The sequence below is a fragment of the Sceloporus occidentalis genome, unplaced genomic scaffold (assembly GCF_023333645.1).
Source record: "Sceloporus occidentalis isolate IW3139 unplaced genomic scaffold, rSceOcc1.0.p SCAF_10, whole genome shotgun sequence".
Lineage (NCBI taxonomy): Eukaryota > Metazoa > Chordata > Lepidosauria > Squamata > Phrynosomatidae > Sceloporus > Sceloporus occidentalis.
The window spans coordinates 18,639,764-18,661,035 of record NW_028316990.1 but is presented as its reverse complement, the minus strand read 5'-3'; the positions used below and the strand labels follow the sequence as shown (position 1 = coordinate 18,661,035).

The 21,272-nt window shown below is 38.7% G+C and overlaps 1 protein-coding gene across 1 annotated transcript in view; it reads right to left on the bottom strand.

The window, feature by feature from the left end:
• LOC149306008 (gigaxonin) overlaps positions 1-21,272 on the bottom strand; it is a 29,662-nt gene continuing 8,390 nt past the window's right edge. The window contains exons 2-11 of the mRNA XM_089539868.1: positions 20,139-20,253; positions 18,650-19,000; positions 17,714-17,931; positions 16,124-16,245; positions 15,434-15,546; positions 15,064-15,213; positions 14,202-14,338; positions 13,588-13,716; positions 11,823-11,932; positions 1-11,172 (exon numbers count right to left, since the gene is read on the bottom strand). Of these exons, the coding sequence (XP_089395994.1) occupies positions 10,991-11,172; positions 11,823-11,932; positions 13,588-13,716; positions 14,202-14,338; positions 15,064-15,213; positions 15,434-15,546; positions 16,124-16,245; positions 17,714-17,931; positions 18,650-19,000; positions 20,139-20,253 (1,627 nt within the window). The 3' untranslated portion in view covers positions 1-10,990. The remainder of the gene's footprint in view (positions 11,173-11,822; positions 11,933-13,587; positions 13,717-14,201; positions 14,339-15,063; positions 15,214-15,433; positions 15,547-16,123; positions 16,246-17,713; positions 17,932-18,649; positions 19,001-20,138; positions 20,254-21,272) is intronic.

The following is a 21,272-nucleotide window of genomic DNA, read 5'->3' as shown; positions in this document are numbered from 1 at the left end:
TAAACATTGTTTAAGATAATTCAATGTTGGTCTGGTACCCTTCTACAAAATAATTCAAGTTTTCGACAAACCTCCAATACATAAAGTAAAGTGACTTTACCATACACAAATTTCAGATCAAAATACAGCATTCTTTTTTCTTACATTTTATAAAACCCGGTCAATACAAACTACATTAAAAAAGGTAACACACTTTCACTGATCCTTAGTACAATATTACGCCACAATTTGCACAGTGGCTGCAGAGCCCTAGAGCACAGTCCATGTGCTTTAAATTAAAACAGAACAAAACAAGAACCCATGAACAAAAACCCTTACGTGCTCCCAAAGGTATACTGAATATGTAAACAAAGTGCCAAGAACCATTTCGTACCCCTTTTTGCATTTTTAAAATATGTAAACCTCAAAAGTAGACCAAGAAAAGTAAAGGAATTCAATTTTTCCCCATCACTGAGATGCAAGACATTTAATGAAAACAGACTAGTGGACAAAAAGCATGAGAAATGATCCCGAAGCAAGCGTTCAGATAGGCTGGGCTTGATCCAGCTCCCCTAAAACTCTAATGGACAAAGAGTTTTGATCTCTTCCAAGAGTGAAGACTGATGCAACTTTTGCTGGGTAGTACATACCTGTTTCAAGAGGGAAGGATTGTTGGCAGCCCAGGAAGCAGATCTGCAAATTTGTAAGTGTTTGAGTTTGAAATGGCAGCAAGCGTGAACTGGCAACTGTTTGAAACATCACCAACAGAGTCCTCAAAAATCCTTTGAAGGGGTACTGTAACTGGTTGTAAAATACCTGATTTTATTTTGAAAGAAGTAAGAGACTTATTTTGGCTCTCTGTATCCACAGATTCAATATCCATGGATTCAAGCATCTATGACTTGAAAATACACCCCCACCCCGACGCAACAAATTCCAAAAGTCAACCTTGCCTTTTCCATTTTATATAAGGGAACCATGTTGCCATATCATTGTACATAATGAGACTTGAGCATCTACTGGTTTTGGTATTCACAGGGGGGTCCTGGAACCAAACCACAGCAGATACCAAGGGCCCTCTCACTGTACATGGATGTTGCACCTTTTGTAACCTGTGTTTGGCATCCGCTGGGGTTTGGGTTCCAGTACCCACCCTTCCCATGGATACCAAAATCCATGGATGTTCAAATCCCATTATATTCAATGGGATAGTAAAATGGTGTCCCTCATGTAAAACAAGATCAAGGTCCACTTTGTGCAATTCTTTGAATATTTTCAAGCTGTTAAAGGTTGAATCCATGGATAGGGAGAGTTGACTGAATGTAGAATTTCTCCCACAGAGAGCAAATGGCATTTCTATTGGTCACAGAACTGGGAAACCTTTCTTCTCAGAGTTCTGTGTGTTTATCGGAGATGCTAGATCACAGCCCCTGTTTCTCTTAATTAATTAATAAAACATGAATTTTCAGCGTTGCAACTTTTTCCCCCAAAAATTCTTCAGGATCACAACATTGGAAAAAAAAAGTCAAAACACCAGCCACTGACAAAATAGTGTACAAAGAGCACAAACAGTACAATCTACTCATTATGCATCAATATCAAATATTCCATTGCAAAGCCCAGTTTTCACTAATCAATCACAAAGTGCCATTGAAATTGCACATTTTTTTCTTCAAATATAACCGTATGAGTTAGCATGCACAACACTGAAACAAACTCAACTTTAGTTTTTCTTACATAGATTTTGTTTTTAAGTCCGAGCCAGTAAGATACAGCATCCCATACACAATAAAATCAGGGGGAAAACCCAACAATACAACACTTACTTAACTATGGATTTGTTCAGATGCCATAAAAAGAGAGGTTCAACAAGCCCTTCGCTATGGACAATCCTTTAGCAGAGTTCTAGCTGAAAACCATTTTTTATCATGGGGGAGGACAAACACAGTTATGGAGGGATGAGCAATTGTGTCCCTTTAGCTTTTGTTATGTTGGATAGGGATGATGGGAGTTGCACCAAAACAATAAGAAAAGAGACCCACCTGAGCTATGGGAATGGGATCACATTTGGCTACTCCCTGGATGTCAACCAAAGTAGGCAGACCTCTGGGCCTCTACCCCACGAATTGCTCCACACAAGACAGCTTTCCATGTAGTACCATGATTTCCATCAGTTTGGTTTTACCTTCTGCAACATTCATTCAGCACTACAATAGGTGGGGATGTGGGGAAATGTCTTCAGGGCATCTTATGAAGAGATATGGCATCTGAACAAACCCTGTTGACCGAGTTGAAGGAACAAAACATGATCTTGGAGGTCCACTAGTTACCATGTACCTTACGTTTTGCACAGAACTGTGTATTAGCATTGGCAGCATTAAGTGTATTATCACTAGTAATGGCAATCTACAGGATTTAGCATTCTGAACACCCCCTGTGGCACTACGACTTAAGATAAATGTCTGTTCCAAATATCTAAAACATACTCCTTTCATTCATTTGGTCTGCAATTTAAACATTTTCTCAAACAGTATCTAGTGGAAGCCAGAGGCTAAAATTAACTGGGTACTAACTAGTAAAAGATATGCTTTATGTGGGACTCCTTTATGCTTAGGCCATCTCATCTGGTTCCCATCCCATTCATGATTCTGGACCTTTCATGTTAATCTTTAAAACAGCAATCATAACAGCAGCTATGGAAAGGAAAGGCCATTTCCTAAAATTCAGCACTTCAACTGCAAATGTTAAGGGATGGAAAGAACCAGGTCTTATGATTATGTGACATATAAAGTGATCATTTATTTTCATTAATAGCTTCAGACAGGCTCATTGCTATGAGTCTCTCCCTCTAGACTAGTGGTAATATGTTGTACACTTCTGTGATTGTTCTTTACCGCTATCCTCTTAAAGCTGCACTTTATGTCTAACTTGATATCATTAATATATAACAAAAATAACTTGATTAATAACCCTATAAATAGCATATTAGCCCCAATCCAATACTTTATGACTGTAGATCCCATGAGAGGGAGAGCTAGTACATAATCTTCCCTGTTAGAGAATGCCTTTCTGAATCAGTGCTATCCGTAGTCCCAACTAAGTAGACCCACTGAATGACCTGGGTTTATTTAAGTGTTGATTTACCATTCGGCAATCGACTGTGTGCTTACTCCAGCTGGAACTAGCAATTGGATTTAGGACCCTGTGTGCATTTCTCAACACTAAAGAACTTGTCTTTAATATATACAGCAAAATGTATAATGATGGAAAATGTGGATTGTTTGCCCAATACCCCTGCACACATCTAACAAAAGCAGTGCATTTATTTGAAAGAGGCATAGAAATTGTCAATACAAAAAAAAAAAAACACCTTTGAAATTGCACAGCTACACAATGCTAATTTTATATAGTGTGTGCTTCCCTAAAAGGCCACTTTGAAGAGTAAAAAAACTATACATTTCTGTAAATAAACACTGTGGATGTGTTGGAAACACAAGAAACATACAATTGCTGTTTGACGTGGCTACATACGAACAAAGTCATACAACGCTAAAGAACACTAAACTCTAAAACATTGTTTGGCTAATAAAAGAAACACGATATTTCAATCCGAGTCCTTTTTGATTCCATCTAAGGAAATTTGGAAACATAATCCAAAGTAAATTATGTGCATTTAAATCCCAATAAAGCCAGTGTTGATAAACACAGTTCAAAAACTGTACTCTCTCATTTACTTCAACAAAGATCATATCCATGTAACTTTCTCTGGCTTGTAACTTTTGTATTAACTAAAGACCATGCATTTATTCTTGTTAAGTGAAACACAAATGTGCAAATAGGACAAAAGGCATGAAAGACTTGCCCAACAATGTGGCAGTCTTGCAAATAAACCCAAAAGGATTATTACCCAGACACAAATGACTATTAGTCAGCCTGCCTGCCTACACAAACCTAACTTTGTCCTTTTTCCTGAAACAGATAAGCCTCAGGTAGACATCCTGGCTGGAATGCTGAATGGCCAGCAAAACATAACCAAAATGAGGTGTGTAGTGTAGAAGACTACACTACACTAGTGTGTAGTGTAGTGGAGTCTCCTTCCTTGGAGGTCTTTAAGCAGAGGCTGGATGGCCATCTGTCAGGGATGCTTTGATTTGGATTTCCTGCATGTCAGGGGGTTGGACTGGATGGCCCTTGTGGTCTCTTCCAACTCTATGATGTGAAAGGCTTTATTGTCTTCAGGTAATCACAAGAAATTCACTACTGCCTTGCAGGGTGCAATGGCAGAAAGCAAAAATATTTGAAGAGAATTCAGAGAATATTGCCTCTCATTTACATAGCCCTTTTCAAAAGTGCACACAAAGCAAAGTTGCATAGCTGGGGAGGCAAGCAAACAGCTGGACAAAGGGCTGGAAACCTCCTTTTCACAGAAGTACATGTTCTTGTAATAGCTTTGCCCACTATGGATTTATACAGAAGCTGATATTTACCTGAATCTTCTAAGCCTTGCATTTGTGGTGAAAATAAGAATAGGGAAATTCAAAAGTCTGAGCAGGAATTTAACCTCTAACAGGAAAAAGAGATATGCAGTATTAGTTGTACCTAGGACACATGTCTCAAACATGCCGTGGCCATGAGACGTGGGAGGGCAATCTGAAGCAGAGAAGGAAAGCAGAGAACTACTCGACTTGAAGCACTCTACTTAATCTGCTACTATAGAGATAAATAAATTTTGTGGGGGTGGATGTTTCAGATGGGAAGATAGCATGAGGAAGGATTGAATTTCTATCTTTGTGGCCCCCGTACAATCTAGGGTTGCCGCTGCAATTTTAATAATGAAGAAGGAGACAAGCAAGAGACACAGCGACGTTATTTAAAGCTATGTTTAGTTTGGCTATTTCCCTTCCTTCTTCAAAGACTTCGGAGTAGCTTGACAAATTTTCGGTTTGTTTTTCATTAACCTCCTGCTTTAATTGGAAATGCGGGGAGAGGCAGCCTGCCTTCCCATGGTTTAGGACTTTTCAAAATGGTAAGAGTATCAGCAAACCTTCAAAGTCATTAAAAACAACAACAACCCAGTCACCTAATTGGTTTGGCCAAAATCCAACCAGATCTAGTTAATCTCAACGGGAGGTTCTGTCGACTCTGGATGGAACATACAACTAAATGTACCCCATCATATTTTAGCTGCTAATTCTCCTTGAGAATTAAAATGCAACTTGAGAAAAGGGATCTGAACAATTTCATGAAGGACTATTTTGAGGAATGAGTCTTCATGTATGTGAAATACTTCATTTTACAGTAATGTACAAACTGGAAAAAGGGGGTAGGGATGGGGGAAACTTCAGTAAAGTGTGGTTATTACATTGAATGAGAAGGAAAAGATTCCACTTCAACATTAGGAAGAACTTCCTGACAGTAAGAGCTGTTTGGCAGTGAAACATGCTCCCTCTGAGTGTGATGGGGCCTCCTTCTTTGGAGGTCTTTAAGCAGAGGCTGGATGGCCATCTAGGGCTGCTTTGATTGTGTATTCCTGCATGACAGAGTGGGGTTGGACTGGATGCCTCTTGGGGTCTCTTCTAAGTCTATGATTCTATGAAAAGCATAGATAAAAACAGAGTAATTGAATATGGACCATTTTCCTTTCTTCAACCAACAATGGACTGAGGAATGAAGAAACTGGTCAACACTTGCTAAGAGTTATCATTCAAGTAATGATAAATTCAAATCTTACAACCACAGTTGTCAAGAATTCAGACTTTACATCAAAATAGCACCTTTAAGAATGAAAAGAACAAGGCTGTTGGTATCAAAGCAGAATAAAATATGGACTGAAACTGAACAAGCAAAGGTTGCTTGCACATATGTTAAATGATTATTCTGCCTTTCCTGAGAAGCAAAAAGCTGGAAGTTCCCAGTTTAACCTGCATTTATTCTCTGGCTAAACCCTATTGTTTTTATTTTACTTGAACATAACTGAAATCAAGCAAAACGGGGAACAGAATGTTGAACGTCATTTCTACATTGATGGACTAACTTTAATTCTACATGGAGCTCATCAGATTAATATACTTCCTCCCTTTGAACAAAAAATCTCGCATGGTTAACAACCGAAGGGGTTTTGCTGTCTTCAGTTCTTTTGCAGAGCAACATGGAGGTGATGGGGTCTAAGAAAAGAGGGGATCAAAAGTGATTAGATCTCTGTACTTTGTAAAATTGGTGCAGCAAGACCAAAACGTTTTTTCTGGGTGTCCTCTGCACTACATATCCCAGTCGGCTTCCTATCCATCAGCACCAAAGTACTATGTAACAACCAGAGCATGCAAAACTATTGGGACAGTAGTGTCCATAAGCACCACAAGTAGTGATGTCTTCCAAGGCAATTTTGGAATATAAATTAAGAAAAAACTGTAAGTACCCTACAGTACCTTCTTCATTTAAAAAATTTTGAGATGTAAGATGTTTACCTACAAAAGAAATGATCTATCCATTTTGCAGCTCGATTCCCCCCCCCCTAAATTCTCTGCTCCAATGGATGAGATTTGCAGTACTTGCATAGAAAAGAAATGGTTGGCACTTATAGCAGACTTTTCTTATTGCATACTGCATTATGTCTGACAAATAGAGGCTCTGTGCTTTTGGATGCGAATTTGAGCCAAATACTGAGTAGAGACATTCCTTTAAGACAAAACAAATCCTCCTATCTGTACCATTAAAAGTTGTTCTAAGAATTTACAATACATTTTGAAAAGAATGGAACTTATTGCCCCCTCACTCTTAACCCCCATTTCTGAACAATAAAATTAACAGTGACTGAATTTTCAACCACTATCTCCAAGGTGATTCCACTTCCATTTTCAACAAGCTTTGATTTCTAACCTTTCATGTGGAATATAAAATGAGAGTTTGCATAAGTACACAAGTAGTTTTGACTTGCATCCTAGCGTACATTTATTATACAATGCTAATGAAGTCAGGAATCAGACAGGAATTCAAGTTCAACACAACAGAGGACCTTACCGTGGATTTCTGCTGATGGAGCAGAAGAATCCAGTGGAAAAGGATTGGGGTGATATTTCTGTCCCACTTCTCTATATGGCCCAAATACTTGCTCCAGAGGGTTGGGAAACCCTCCAGAGCTGATTTTCAGATAGCTCTGAAGGTTGCAGATAGGGAAGGGAACTGCCCTGTTGTCATAAGCAGCGGCACTATGTTGGATTTAGATAAACTATATCCACACTGCAGAAATAGTCTGATTTAACTGTCATGGTTTAATGCAATGGAATTTTGGGAACTGTAGTTTGTTGCAGCACCAGAGCTCTCTGACAAAGAAGGCTAAATGCCCCCCAAAACTACAATTCCCAGAATTTCTATAGTATCGAGCCATGGCGGCTAAAATGTGGTGTCAAACTGGATTATTTCTGCCATGCAGATGCAGCCATAAAGGACTGACAGCATTGCCACAAGTCCAAAAGTTAGCCAAGTGATTCTACAAACTTACATAACCTTGATACATACAGAAATCTTTTTCTACAGATGTATCCCAGAAGGACGAGCTGAAGTCAGTTAGTCCTACTATGTTACATGTCCATTCCTCTATGAACACTCAGAAACAGATCTTATTTTTACCAAATCACAGCAACTTTGATCGTTCTTTGATGGCTGAAATGGATGTTCTTTCCCCACATTGGCAAGTAATTACCAGTCACATCCTAGCTACACATTGTCCCTCTGTCCAACTACATGCACCCAACCATATTTTGCCACATTGGTGGGATGCATTTGGCAATAAGTGTGCTTTTAACAACCCAGCAATGCTATGCCACTCCAGAACAGCAGCTGCGTCACATACTAAGTATTTCCTGAACAGCTCAAAGGATGATTCTGCAGAGGAAAAAGAAGAAAACTATTCTACTTTGTTACAAACTGCAGTTGTTGTCATCTTCTTTGTTAACCTTGCCTTTCGTATTTAAACCAACAACACCAAAGCTCTTTCAAAGTTTCAATGGAGTGAAAATAAGATTCCTCCTAGCATCATTAGACTCACAGTATGGAATTTTGTTTCTGGATAATGGATGCTAACCTTTACCATTAAAAGCTCAATGGAAGTGTAATGCAGTGCCTTCAGAAGTCACTACAAACAACTGGGAAATCCTCAGTTATATTGCAAGTTAGGCAGCCTTGTGTCAGAGAAAGTAAAGAAGGTGGCCTCCTTGGAGTGGTCCAACCATGCAGTCTTAATAGATGAAAACTTCCAAAGGAGCGAGAAGCTCAGAAAAGGAACTATGAGCTTTGACTCCATTAACTTATATAACTAAGAAAGGGAGAGAGAAGTATGCATAACCATCTCCAGTGGACCAGGACCCCTAAACTATGAAAAACAAAAATAAATGGGGCAGACAAGTGTATTTGTTATTCCAACGCATTCAGAATCTTGTAAATTAATAAATCTGTAGAACTAAATATGAGAACTGCAAAATCAAGTAAGATCTTTATTCAAAATTCTCCTGATAATGGATCGTAACAATTAAAAAAGACCCAAAATGTGCTAGAGATATAAATATTTCTCTACTCCATTGCTATTGCGATTCTAATGGTAGTCTATTAGGAGCTCTCATTTTGTCCCAAATGCAGCAAACTACTCATAATTATCTTCTCTTGACAGCTTTTCCTGTCCTTACTTTTGTAAAGGTAAAGGCTTTCCCTTTGATAAGTTTGTGCTTTTTTGTACATTTGTAGTATTTCTTCGACCAAGAAGAGTCAACTGAACAGAAGTGTGAGCTGTTTTCTAGGTTACCTATACTGTTATCAAGGGGGTATAAATCAATCAGGGGAGCCCTCTCCCTCTCTTTATCATTCTGGAAATGTAAAACTAAGAATTGTCCAAGTCCCAGGAGTGTTGGAAAGGAAAGAGATGACTCTGATTATTTGCTATGGAGTAGTCTGCCATTTGCAGCTGAAGCAGAGAAAGGAGGAGACTGCAAGAGAGGATGGAATGCTTCAAGGAGTGGCCTTTACTTTCTCTGAAACTTCTGAAGCTGAAAAAAAGATCTATTCATACAATAGCACACAGGAACTCTCATGAGGGACTTTCACTCTCAGGAGTTGTAGCTTGACTGTTTGCATGAGCCAAGCCATTTGTTCTGGAGTGTACAATTCTGAATTTTGAATTAGGAAGGCATTCCATATGTATGTGCACACACATATGCATGGAACACAGTTTTGTATAAGAGTTACACTGTGTGGTATTAAAAAGGAAAACCACCATCCAGTCAATATGAAGTAGCTCAAGACTGCAATTCTGTGCACACCTAAAAAGGCGCTGTGAACCTATCAGGACTTGGTCTAAGTCCTAAGGATTGTACTAGAAGTCTCTTCCTTCAGCAGGACTAGTACTTCGAATGTGAAATCACCTTTGGCTGGATCACAGATTTTGGGAAACCTCTTCCAATTCAGGCACAGCAGTCTTTTTTATTTGGTGCTAGTGGTGGCCTCCCTTGTCGGTTTCCTCCAAGACAACAACAGAAACACCTCTGGAGTCATGTTAATGTAAACAAGAGCAACATCTGGGCTAATAATAGACACTGTTGAGATTCTACAACTTTGCAGAGCGGAAAACACTGTCTTGTAACACTATGTGTGTTCTAAAGTTGCCGACTATGGACCTTTTCAACTGTGCAACCCCACACTTGTATTCTTTTTATTATTATTATTATTGGAGTGTTTCACTAACAAAGTAACAAAATAAAAGTTTTAAGAAGTGAGGTAAATAATGTTCTACCAGAAAAAGTTATTCATGTACAATGCAATTAAATATTAACATCTGTGAGAAAACAAACTTTAAAAAAATCTTGGAAGAAATAAAAATAAACTTCACTATAACTACATTTGAAAGTTCATCAGTACACAGTAAAACTATACTTTAGAAAGAGGTCGTCTGTATACCAGCTTTTGATCCCTAACAGTTCTCCAGACAGAGTCTGAAATGTTTTATTACTATTTAACAGTTCCATCCCACAGTACTCCAAAAACTAATATTGTACCTTCCTCACTTTTCTGTACTTGGATATAATTATGAAAATTATCAGTCCTGTAAACCTGCAGCAACTTTCAAGTTGTTTGGATACTTGTAGTAACATTTGCAAAAAAGGTTAAAAGAAAATTAAAAAGAAAATGCTGCACACTCCATTCGCTGCATTGATATTTCAACTGTGGAAAGCCCAGCCTTCCTGTGCCTGCGTTGAATGAGTGGCTATTGCAGCATCTGACACCCACACAATAGCTGTGCACTGGTCCAGAATAACACCTTTAGATCACCTGTGCAATCATCCATCCTCTATTGTAGTGTAATCCTTAGCTCAGTTTAGTTTAGACCATTTTAAATATGTTTTTATAAAGTTTTTAGGAATAGAGACACACTAAAAAAAATATGACATGTATACAATGCTATCCTTTCAGGCACAGGCCTTAAATTGTGAGGAAGGCCTCGAAGTAAAGGTGCAACTGCCCATCTCTCTCCACAGTGGAGTTAACAGTCTCTTTTGGCATAGGAGTGAAATTGGTTTTCATGCATGTCATTTCTTATGTTATCAACACTATCCAAGGTCAATATAGCACAGTTATTCATAACAATTCCTCTTGGTGAAACTGTACCTTGCTGGTTCTCCCATCCTTTCCCACCCCTATTTCAGTAGGCTTCCTTTCAAAATCCTCTGCTCCTTATCTGAAGCGAAGGAATTGCTTCGATAGTATGGTTTAACATTTTTAGATAAGGTGACTCAAAGGTGACCCACCTTGACCATTTATCACTGTACAATGACTTGCCTCAAATCAAACGCTGAGGCTTAAGCACTTAAGCAGCTAAAATAAAAGTTAGAACTTTTACCATACTGAAGCCGAGCATACAGTTTGTTTCTGCTGCAAGGTGTTTGTTTCTCCTGTATATAAAGCTAAATTGTTATGGTGGTCCTCCATTCTTAAGCTCTTTCTGTCTCCTCGGCTTTCTGAATGTATCTCAAGGTGAAGGAACACGGATGCGGAACAATCCTTGTTGAAGCTGTAGACGGAAAAGCTTGCAGTTTGCAATCCGCAAAGCTGCACATCCCGTCCGGCGAAGATCTGATGGAGACAGGGGCTTAGTATGGTGCCATGTTCCAGTGCTTCTTTTAAATTCTCGAACGTAATCGTAACTGGTACCTAGTAAGATAGACATTAGGAAACAACTTTACCCAATTCATTCAATACAATTTTGTAGGACCTTAAAAGCATAAGAGCAATGAGGGAATCAGACTGAAGTCCTGTCTAGGCCAATGTTCTATTCACACAATAGCACATCAGCTCTGTATGAGAAGCCAACCAGCAGGACCTAGTTCCAGTTGTAGCTTTGGTCTCACATTCTTGGTAAATGAATGTCTCACATTCCTGATAACTGATAACACAGAGGTATACTGCTTCAGATACTGAAGATGATGCATAGCCATTCCAACTAGTAGCCACCAATTCATTTATTTAGATCTTTTTAAATGTTATCCAAGTTGGCCTCTTGTGGCATTTAATTCCACAGCTGACGAAGTGTACACATAGTGTACAAAGAAGCACACCCTTTTATTTGTTCTTACTCTCCCACTATTTGCAATAGAAACATGTTGCCCAATTGGTTCCCCTACTATTAAAAATGCAAGGTAAAACTCAGAGCCAGTGATCAGTGTTTTGAGTGTCAGATAACAACTGCTTGGCCACAGAACCCGCTGGGTAAAATCTTTTTAGAACCTATGTTTGATCAGGCAAAAATACATATGCATACAATAAGGAAAAAACAGAAATACATTTATTGTTTAGCGTCTGACCTGTATCCAGATCCCCAATCACATAAATGCTAGCACCAATGGGCACAGCTCCATACACAAATGAAGAACTAGCTGGGATGCACAAGTTCTGATCATTCAGGTAGATCCACCTGCAACAAAAGGCAAGATTTAAAATCTGACTACAATCCCAATATCTAGAAGCAAAAAAACTAAACTGGCCGACTAATACACTGTAGTAAACAGACTCAGTTTTAAATAAAATAGTCTAATTATTTGATGGCTCTTATTGAGTACCAACAGACTGCTCCATACCGTATGACAAGGATTACTGGAGGAATCAACTAACTTTATAGAACAGCACCCTCTTCTGGTTGACAGAAATGTAAGCAATAGTTACAACTGTTAACTCCACTGTGGAGAGCTGGGCAGTTGCACCTTGTTTTCTGCTGCTCCAGAGAAAGTACACAGAGCAATGGATTCAAACCACAGGAAAAGAGAGTCCATCTAAACATTAGGAGGAATGTCCTGAGAGTATAAAGCTGTTCGACAGTGGAACACACTCCCTTGGAAACTGAAGGAGTCTCCTTTGTTGGAGGTCTTTAAACAGAGGCTATCGGAGTGCCTTGACCACATATTCCTGCATGGCAGGGGCTTGGACTTGATGGCCTTCAGGGACATAGCCAGGATTTTAGGAAGGGGGGGTCCAGACTAAGTGCCACCGTTATAATGGGGCTTGGTTGCGGCGGCGCAGCAGCACACACCATTCATTTTTCTAATGGAAGGGGGGGTCTGGACCCCAAGATCCCCCCCGGTGGCCTTTGTGGTCTCTTCCAACTCTAGAATTCCATACCACATGCATAGACCACCACTGCACACAAACATGATTCGGGCATATATGGCATCACTTGGTCACCTCAAAACATTTGCTGGAATTAATATTTAATTTTTCACAAGCCTAATTACTTTCCAGTTATGCAGTGTCAACCTGAAACTCTTAAATGATGGTTAAATTTGGCATGGGTGAATTACTAATTGTGGTCCTGTCCTTATCAATTCAAGTACAAGGCACCAAGGAAAGCAGTGTAAAGCAATTCTTGTGTGCTGATACAGGTCACATTAGATTTAGATGAAAAACCAAACCTGCGAGCTGTTTCATTTACGCTTAAATTAAACTAATCTCTTCCATTAGTCATAAAAAATATTGTGGATCAAATTCACCAATGCAATAAAGTTTTTCTTTTCTTTTTTGAATGTGAGGGACCATACTCAAGGTCACTGTAACAGAAAAGACAAAGCTACTTGAAACATGTCTTCTCCCCTGTCTTCCTGCCCAATCCCAGAGGTCTTCTGAAGAGGTACTTCTGGTGGTTCCACATTGGTGTGAGATCTGCTTAGACCCCACCAAACGTAAGACTTGTAGTGCATTGGCTTTCATACTGGCAAATACCTTTCAACTGAGATTAGACATGACCTACCCTTTTCTTGTTCTCAGTCTTTACTGAAGATTTCTTTTTGCAGATAAGCATTTCCTGACTGATAAATTCCAGTTGCCATTTAGAAATGTACTTTCTTTAACTGAAACATCCCCCCATTTGTTTATTTTACATCTATTGTACACCACTTCATGTTCTTAAATAAGGAGAAATCTATAAATTATGTCAATAACCCAATGGTCTGCCTCTGTGCAGAAACTATGTATGTTCAGCTGCATTAATACTATTCAATTAAAGTGCATGTGTTGAAGAGTAACAACCATGTCGCAAATTAAAAGATCATACTGGTGAACTGTTGAAAAAGTGGTTACCTTTTAAATTCATCATGATAGAATTCTGATTTACATGTCACCATCTCACTAGTTTGGTTATCATCACGACTTCTTACCCCGCCAAAGACATAGAGCTCTGAAGCAACTCCACAGGCTACAGCCCCAAACCTAAAAAACAATGTAAAAGATAAAACATTTATGTTGCATATTATCTCAGTAGGCTAGCTTTCTGAAACTAAACAGAATTTGAAAGCCTACTGATATTTATAATCAGCATTAATTCTAAACATTATCACTGAAATATGATTTTTAAAGTAGCCATCTGGTATAATGAAACACATGCTACTCCAAAGAACCTTCACTCATAAAATAAAAGGTGAAGTAAAAACGGCACTTGAACTGAAAGTGAAGACATTAATTTTACTAGAGCTTTAAGTTACTAGGTATTAGTTGGTTTTCCTTTCCCACTTTTATTAATTCTGTATATCTCACACATCTCTCTCACACACTCTGTTCCAACACTATCGGCCTTTTCTTTTTCTCTTCATTGTACCTTTTGTGATATTATCTTTCATCTCTGGATGGTATGCAGGATTCAAATGATGATATACATTTCCAGAAATCTGGGCAAATTATTTAGAGACTTTACAAACCTTCTTTCTTTTAGCGGGCAAATGGCTGTCCACTGCTGGGTCCTCAGGTCATAACATTCAACAGATTCAAACAGCTTGCCATATGAACCGCCACCCATTGCATAGATCTTCTTTTTCATAGCTGCATAGCAACCAATCTTAAAAATTAAAAAAAAATCCAACCTATTATACACAGTAACACTAATCTGATAGCAAAATTATGTACATGTAATATAGTAATGTAAAACAATTGCATTGCAAATGAACTACAATTCATTTAAAATTAATGCATATCTGTAGGGAAGAGCAGAGATTCCCTCATACATGAACCAGTGGATTGTTAGAAAATAACATTGCTAATACACTGCAAACAGAAAATACAAGAGTCAGTTAAGTAAGTGCTTTAAGAACAGATTGTGACTAGAAAGTATTGTGTCAGCTGGAACTATTCTGGAATTCAGCCTTGCTCTATATCAGCTTGAGATTTATCCACTTATCTGCTCTCCTGGTGAAGAGTTTATTTCAACAAATTATCTTTAACATATCTTGCACTGCTGGAGCACCACTGAAAACAAGACTCAATGGGAATAACTATATGTCTCTAAGAATAAATATGTATGTTTAACAATTAGTCCCCAAAGTTTATTTTCTCCTCTTTCCACTCCATCCCCTTTTTCATCTTATATCACATTCATCAGAATGGCAGGCTGGCATTGTACAGTCAAAGATATGATAACATATATATCTTAGGTATTTTAAAAACTATGAAAATGAGCAACAAAGGACTATAAGCATTATTAAATTAAGTGAAGTGTTTGAGAAATGGCTTTAGAAGATATTACTCCATTTTATTTACCATAGCTTAGCTTAGCTCAGCTCATACCTTTCGAATCATGGTCAGGTCTGGTTGCTTTGTCCATGTCTTATTGTAAATGTCATAGGACTCCATGGAGATGAGTTCCCGTTCTCCATCCTCACCTCCCAGAATATATAATACCCCATCAATCTCTACTAAACCAAAGTTGTGCCGTGCCTGTCAGAAAGAAGTAAGATGTATTAACTCCAACTCTTTAATTTTAACATAAGTAATCTTTCCAGGTTTTAATACACATTTACAAATAAGCAACGTGTTATGGCACCACAAAAGCCAACATAATTATATGGCATAAGGTGTTCTGGAAGAGATGTGATCAGTGCAATCTGGTCAGTGGAAGAGCTGGTGGGGGCCACTGTTAATTGAAAGGCAAACTCACTTCATTCATTGGTGGCAAAGAGCTCCATGAATTGGTATCTGGATCATACTTTTCTCCAGAACTTAAAGTGACTTTATTTTCATCTTGACCTCCAAGCACAAACAGGAATCCCTCTGAAAATAGTAATCATATAAAAATTTCAAAATGCAGGTAGCATTGTTAGCACTGAAGTCGTTTCAACTTATGGCGACCCTAAGGTAAACCTATCACAGAGTTTTCTTGGCAAGATGGGCTCAGAGGGAGTTTATCTTTGCCGTCCTCTTAGGCTGGGAGTGTGTGACTTGCCCATGGTCAGCCAGTGGAGTTTCCATGGCTGAGCAGGGATTTGAATCCTGGACCAGAGTCATAGTTCAATGCTCAAATCACAACACCATGCTAGATCTCAATTTTCTTATACATACACATTCACAGCCTCTCTCTTGCTCTGTATACATACTATGCATCCATTCATCCATCCCCCTTTCTCTATAATTCATGTAGCACCAAGAACACTTCACCCAACTTTTAAATTTGGTTTTCTTCAAAAATATAAAGGTTTTCTTCTAAAATATAAGCCACTCACTTAATTATTCAAATATTCTCCAAGGCTGTGATCCAAAGAAGCTTTTAAAAGCCAGGTACTTTTGCAAATAGTTAAAAGCATTAGGTACACTTCATTTTGCCTAAGAAACCAGTAATATTCCTTCCTACCTGCAGAAAGTACCCCATGATTTATCCTGGGCATACTCAGAGAGGCTAGTTCTATCCAGAGTTGTCTGTTAGGATCATACAAAGGGCACATACACCGCATGGCTGCTGATGGCTTCCGGGATCTGAACAGGTGAGAGGACAAACATTAATTCATCAATGTAGGACTAGACTTCACATTTCAAATTTGAAGTTAAAGAAATCTAGAAGTCAAAACTGTATTAGTTGGAGAAGCTACGCCAGCTAATCCATATACAGGGTGGGCAAATGACCTATCGAACAATATTTCCTTTATTTGGAAGATGATGCCACTTGTTTCTTGCTCATACAACAAGCACTGATCAGAAACCTAAAATGCCAGGTTGGCAAGGGGCTGGGGGAAGAGAAAGAAAACAAGAAAAGGACTCTACTACTTTGGATTAAAAATATTCTATTTAGATTCTTTACTTGTGTGTGTAGGTAAAAAGGGAGAAGCTGTCATGATAAGTTACTTTTCTAAATTGCTAATATATGCTCATACTATGTACAGTTTGTGCATTCTGATCCTCAAATACAACCCATAAATTGGATGCTTGGAAACAGGTACAGGGATTTTATAGCTGCGTAGGAGTGCCAGTGGTACATTTGGGCAACCAGCAAACAGTAGTTTCTGCAGAAACAACTGCAAGGCTGGTTTACAGGCAATACTTTAATGAACGTTTTAACACAATATAGAACAGTACAGAATGAAGTTGTGTTATGGTCTATACAGTTTTTCTAGAAAATTAAACCATTATTTCTATCAGTGTAGTGATGTGGAAGAAGAATTTGAAGAGGATTTGCATATATGTGAGGGTACACATATGAACAAAATGAGAAACATTTATACAAGAAACAGGACTCTGGGGTAGTCTGTGATATTCTGCGTATTAGAAATTATAAGGAACACCTATTTCTCAAGACAGTTTACGGATCCTGTCACGTTAAGCGAATCTTACAAACAATTAAATGGACTTGTGTAGCATCCATGCAAAAAGGGGCAAATCCTTTAACTTCCAAAAGGGAAAAAGTATGCCTCTTTCTTGGCATCAACACCATTGCTAAAGGGTAAGATTCAAAGAACTGTGAGCAGAATGGAAATGGCTATTATTGTTGTCTCACATATGTTTACACAGGAATTTGTGCAAGGTTTCACATAATACTATTAAGAAGCAACCTCAAAAGGGATGGCAATTGCAGCAAGGGCCAATTTTGTTCCTTCTGATGGTCTGCATTGCTGCGTTTTCAAAATTGGAACTAGAGACACCAATGGTACTGGCTTCTGATGTGGGGGAGTTTGTGGGGTCTACAAAAAATAACTGGACCTAAATATGCCCCACCCCTGCTCTATGACATGTGTTCACATTTCCACTTGTGCGAAGAGCTATGTATTTAGTGTAATTTTTCTTGTCCCATATTCTGTCTAGTACAAAGATTAAGATCACCCTTCTGGTGAGCAGAAGAAAACTTTCATGCATGGAAATGGATACAATCCAATTATGCCATTTCTTAAAATGTGCTATACTTTAATCCTAAATATATCCATCTACCAGTGAGTTCCCCTGAGCCACTTACCCTCTTTCTTCACCCCCAACGGTCACAATGCACTCTGAATATCCTCTGGGTTTGAAAGAAGCTAGCATTGCTTCCCCTTGTTGGGGTGGAGTGAGTGGAATGTTGTTGCATTCTTTGACAATCTCCCGTACTAAAGGCTCACTCATCATTTGTTCACGCAAGTAGGCAGAATCTAGTCCCGATACCCACACAGCTGACATTGCATCCTTCATGTGAACCTGGAGAACCAGAGAGATATTTCCAAAATGAAACAAGCAGATCACAAAATAGTCACATTAGCATATGGCTGTTATAAAAATAACAACTAAATAAATAAATCAAAGAGTATGTCTGAGAAGCACTGCTTATATGAGCCCAAGAAAAGTTAGCTTTGGAAGTGAAGCCAGAGTGAAAGAAATAACCGACAAAAAGAAAAACTCTATAGCATGTGCATTAGTTTGGTAATGTAATGGCTCTATGCAACCTGCACAAAATAGGGAATAAGGTGCATAGTTCAGCCTACTGGCAATTTTTTAAAAGCAGATTTGTAGCTCTTAATATTTAATAAAGGCAGTCTTGTAAATGAGTGTCACTGACTCATGAAATCTCAGAAGCAGAGGAACAACTGTGGTTGAGGGCAGCGCTGGAGAACTCTGCATAGCTCCTTGTTTCTTCTTATGATCAGCAATTATAAACATTAGTAGAACACAGGATACAATACACAAATTAAGAAAAATATGCAATTATGCTCAATTTACTTAATTTACATATTCACAGTGCAAAACCAGATTTTCTCAGTGCAGAATTTGGATAGCCTGGGAACAAGATTTTAACCTTCTCAACCCAGAAGCATGAAGCAAACCCCAAACCCCATTTTAAAATTCAAACTGCCCAGGAAGGACAAAATGCAGAGAAAACATTCTGTAGCTGTTTTTTGAATGGGTCTCAACTCTGTACCTTTCTTAATTCAGCATCATGGGAAATCCACCTAATGACTGCTTCAAAAACATGTCTTTCATTCCCAACATTCAATTTCTCCAAGGACAGCACTTCTTTTAGTTTCTGAGGACTTAGTTCCAGGAACTCCTCTGTACCACTGACATCCCTGAAGTGTGTTTCGAGATATTCAGAGGCAAGATAATGGACATGGTGCAAGCAATAGTGCAGAGCAAAGTCCCGGATTCCAATGCAGTTCTCAGCAGCAATACAACCCTCTAGGAACTGACAACACAGAGTTTTTAGGTCTGTAAGCAACAATAGATCAGCAGCTTGTACGACATCTTGGATGGTGTCTTCACTTAGCCTGATCTGCAAAAGGTTTATTGAGAAAAAGAAACTTATAATTAGAGAAGTGGTGAAGTTTTCTGAAAGTCAAATCCCAAATGTGAGTGTGACCCTTCTTGCTATGGTACAATTTTGCAACATCTCTAGTAAATACATAAACAGCATTGAAAGTGGAAGTAGCAGCATATACATCATAGCTATGCCCTTCTGCCTATCCAGGTGTGCTCACCATTACTTATATTACCTGTGGCACCCATATCACTTCCTTTTCATTATCTACAATATAAGGTGTTTCAAAAAATCAGAAGTGCCCAACTTGAGCCATGTACTTCCTACTGTGGGCATGGGTATATATGAGCCTCCAGATGCTGTTGGAATACAAATCCAAGCAGCACTAGGCAGTACAGCCAATGGTGAGGGATGAAGGGAGTTGTCTCCCAACACCTGGAAGGCCACACACTCCCCATCTTTGAGTTACTGCTTTCTTCTCATGGAATTTTCTGCCCTACGAGGTGTACCTGGACACATCACTTGGGTTTGAAGTGACTTGGATGAGTTTGGTTCAAATAGATCCAACCACACCTTTCTGCTTTAAACTAAAATATTTTATTTGGGGGGATTTCTTTCCTTTTTGAAATGTGATAAGCCACAGTAGAAACACTGTAGTTATACGGTGGGTAGAGCCATTAACAATGAATATGAACAGTGTACAGGAATGCTAACAGCTCTGAATTCCTGTACAAAGCAGATTAAACTCTCCCAACCAGTTTTAGGTAGATCTCTAAGGAATCTACAGCCACACAAAAAGAAGAGGGGGTTGATATTTTCATTTAAGCAAGAGAAACAGGCCTGTGTAATACAAGCTTTGGTTACAAATGAGTCCACAATACAGTTGGTGTGCTACTCAAAGCTGTCAAAATAATAAACTTTAAATGATCTTGACTACAGACTCTTGCTAAAGGACATCAAGAATGCCTTGAAGAAGTGATCAAAGCATTCTAGCAGCTGCATGAAAAGGGCCATGAAAAAAACCCAACCAGTGATCCATTGGCCAGTTGTAATCTACTTTCTGCCCATTTTTTCATACGAGATTTAAAAGTGCAAATATGACCATAATCCCTGAAGTACAGAGGTATATGGGATTACCCTGGTTAACACAAACCTGCCCACTGAAGATGTAGTCTAATATCTCTTTCATAGTGTCAACTGATATCCCCTCAAGTTCGATTTTATACGTGGAGCCATCGATCTTTGGAGGATTATAGTTCAATTTTGTTCTGAAATTAGAAGAAATGGTTGGTTTAAAAAAATTGACAGGACCCAGACCATACACACACAAACGCTAAAAATTCTTAGCTTTCAGAATGAGTTCACACTTATTTGAGTATCCAGACACAGCAAGACAGATAAAATGCCAGTGGCATTTTAGGTTAAGGGCATTGTATTTCATACCAACAAAAAGAATCACGATGCTGCACTTTGCTATCAAACCCTTTCTCTGGAAAGACACAAGGTTTTGTTTTCCCCCTGTTCCTTCCAGGTCACGCCTCAGCCCTTCAGCAATGTACATTAAAGATATGAGCTTTCACCACACCCTCCTCTGGGTGCCAATTTTCTGAGATTTGCTTACATGTTCATTTGCAGGTGCTCTGTACAAAATGAGCAATCTCAGAACTCAAAGGAAATAAAAACAAATCATTGCAACACTCCTGTATAAAAACCAGTCTACTGTATCCTTATTTCTCCATCCCATAAGAGCAGCTACAATGATTTATATACTAGTTTCCATTGTTATTCTATCTTTTATAGTGAAGAGAGATATAACAAAAGCAGTCAAACAATATAATGCAAAGTCTGACTGAATGATGTCAACAAGACTTCAGGGGAATTCCGTCAATATAGGTTTAATCCAAGTTTATGCTTCAACTACAGAGGCAGATGGAAAAGAAATTGAATGATACCATGCTGGAGCCCAGATGGAAACTGATGACACACTCAAGCAAGACTTGTTAACTATATATGGGGCAAGAAATACCAGATGTAGAAGCTGGGTTCAGGAAAGGAAGAGGCTACGTTGAATATGAGTGCGCCACAGAATTGCAAAAGAAAATCAGTCTTTGCTTTATGGATCATAGCAAAGCCTTTGACTCTATAGGTCATGAAAATCTATGGTTTGCTGTTGAAGAAATGGGTGACTCTCTTCAGTTCATCTTCTTTCCTCAATCTCCATTTGAAAGAGTGAAGATGTACACTGAAGTAAATTCAGTATACCTGTATATAGCATGGGTGGTAGGTT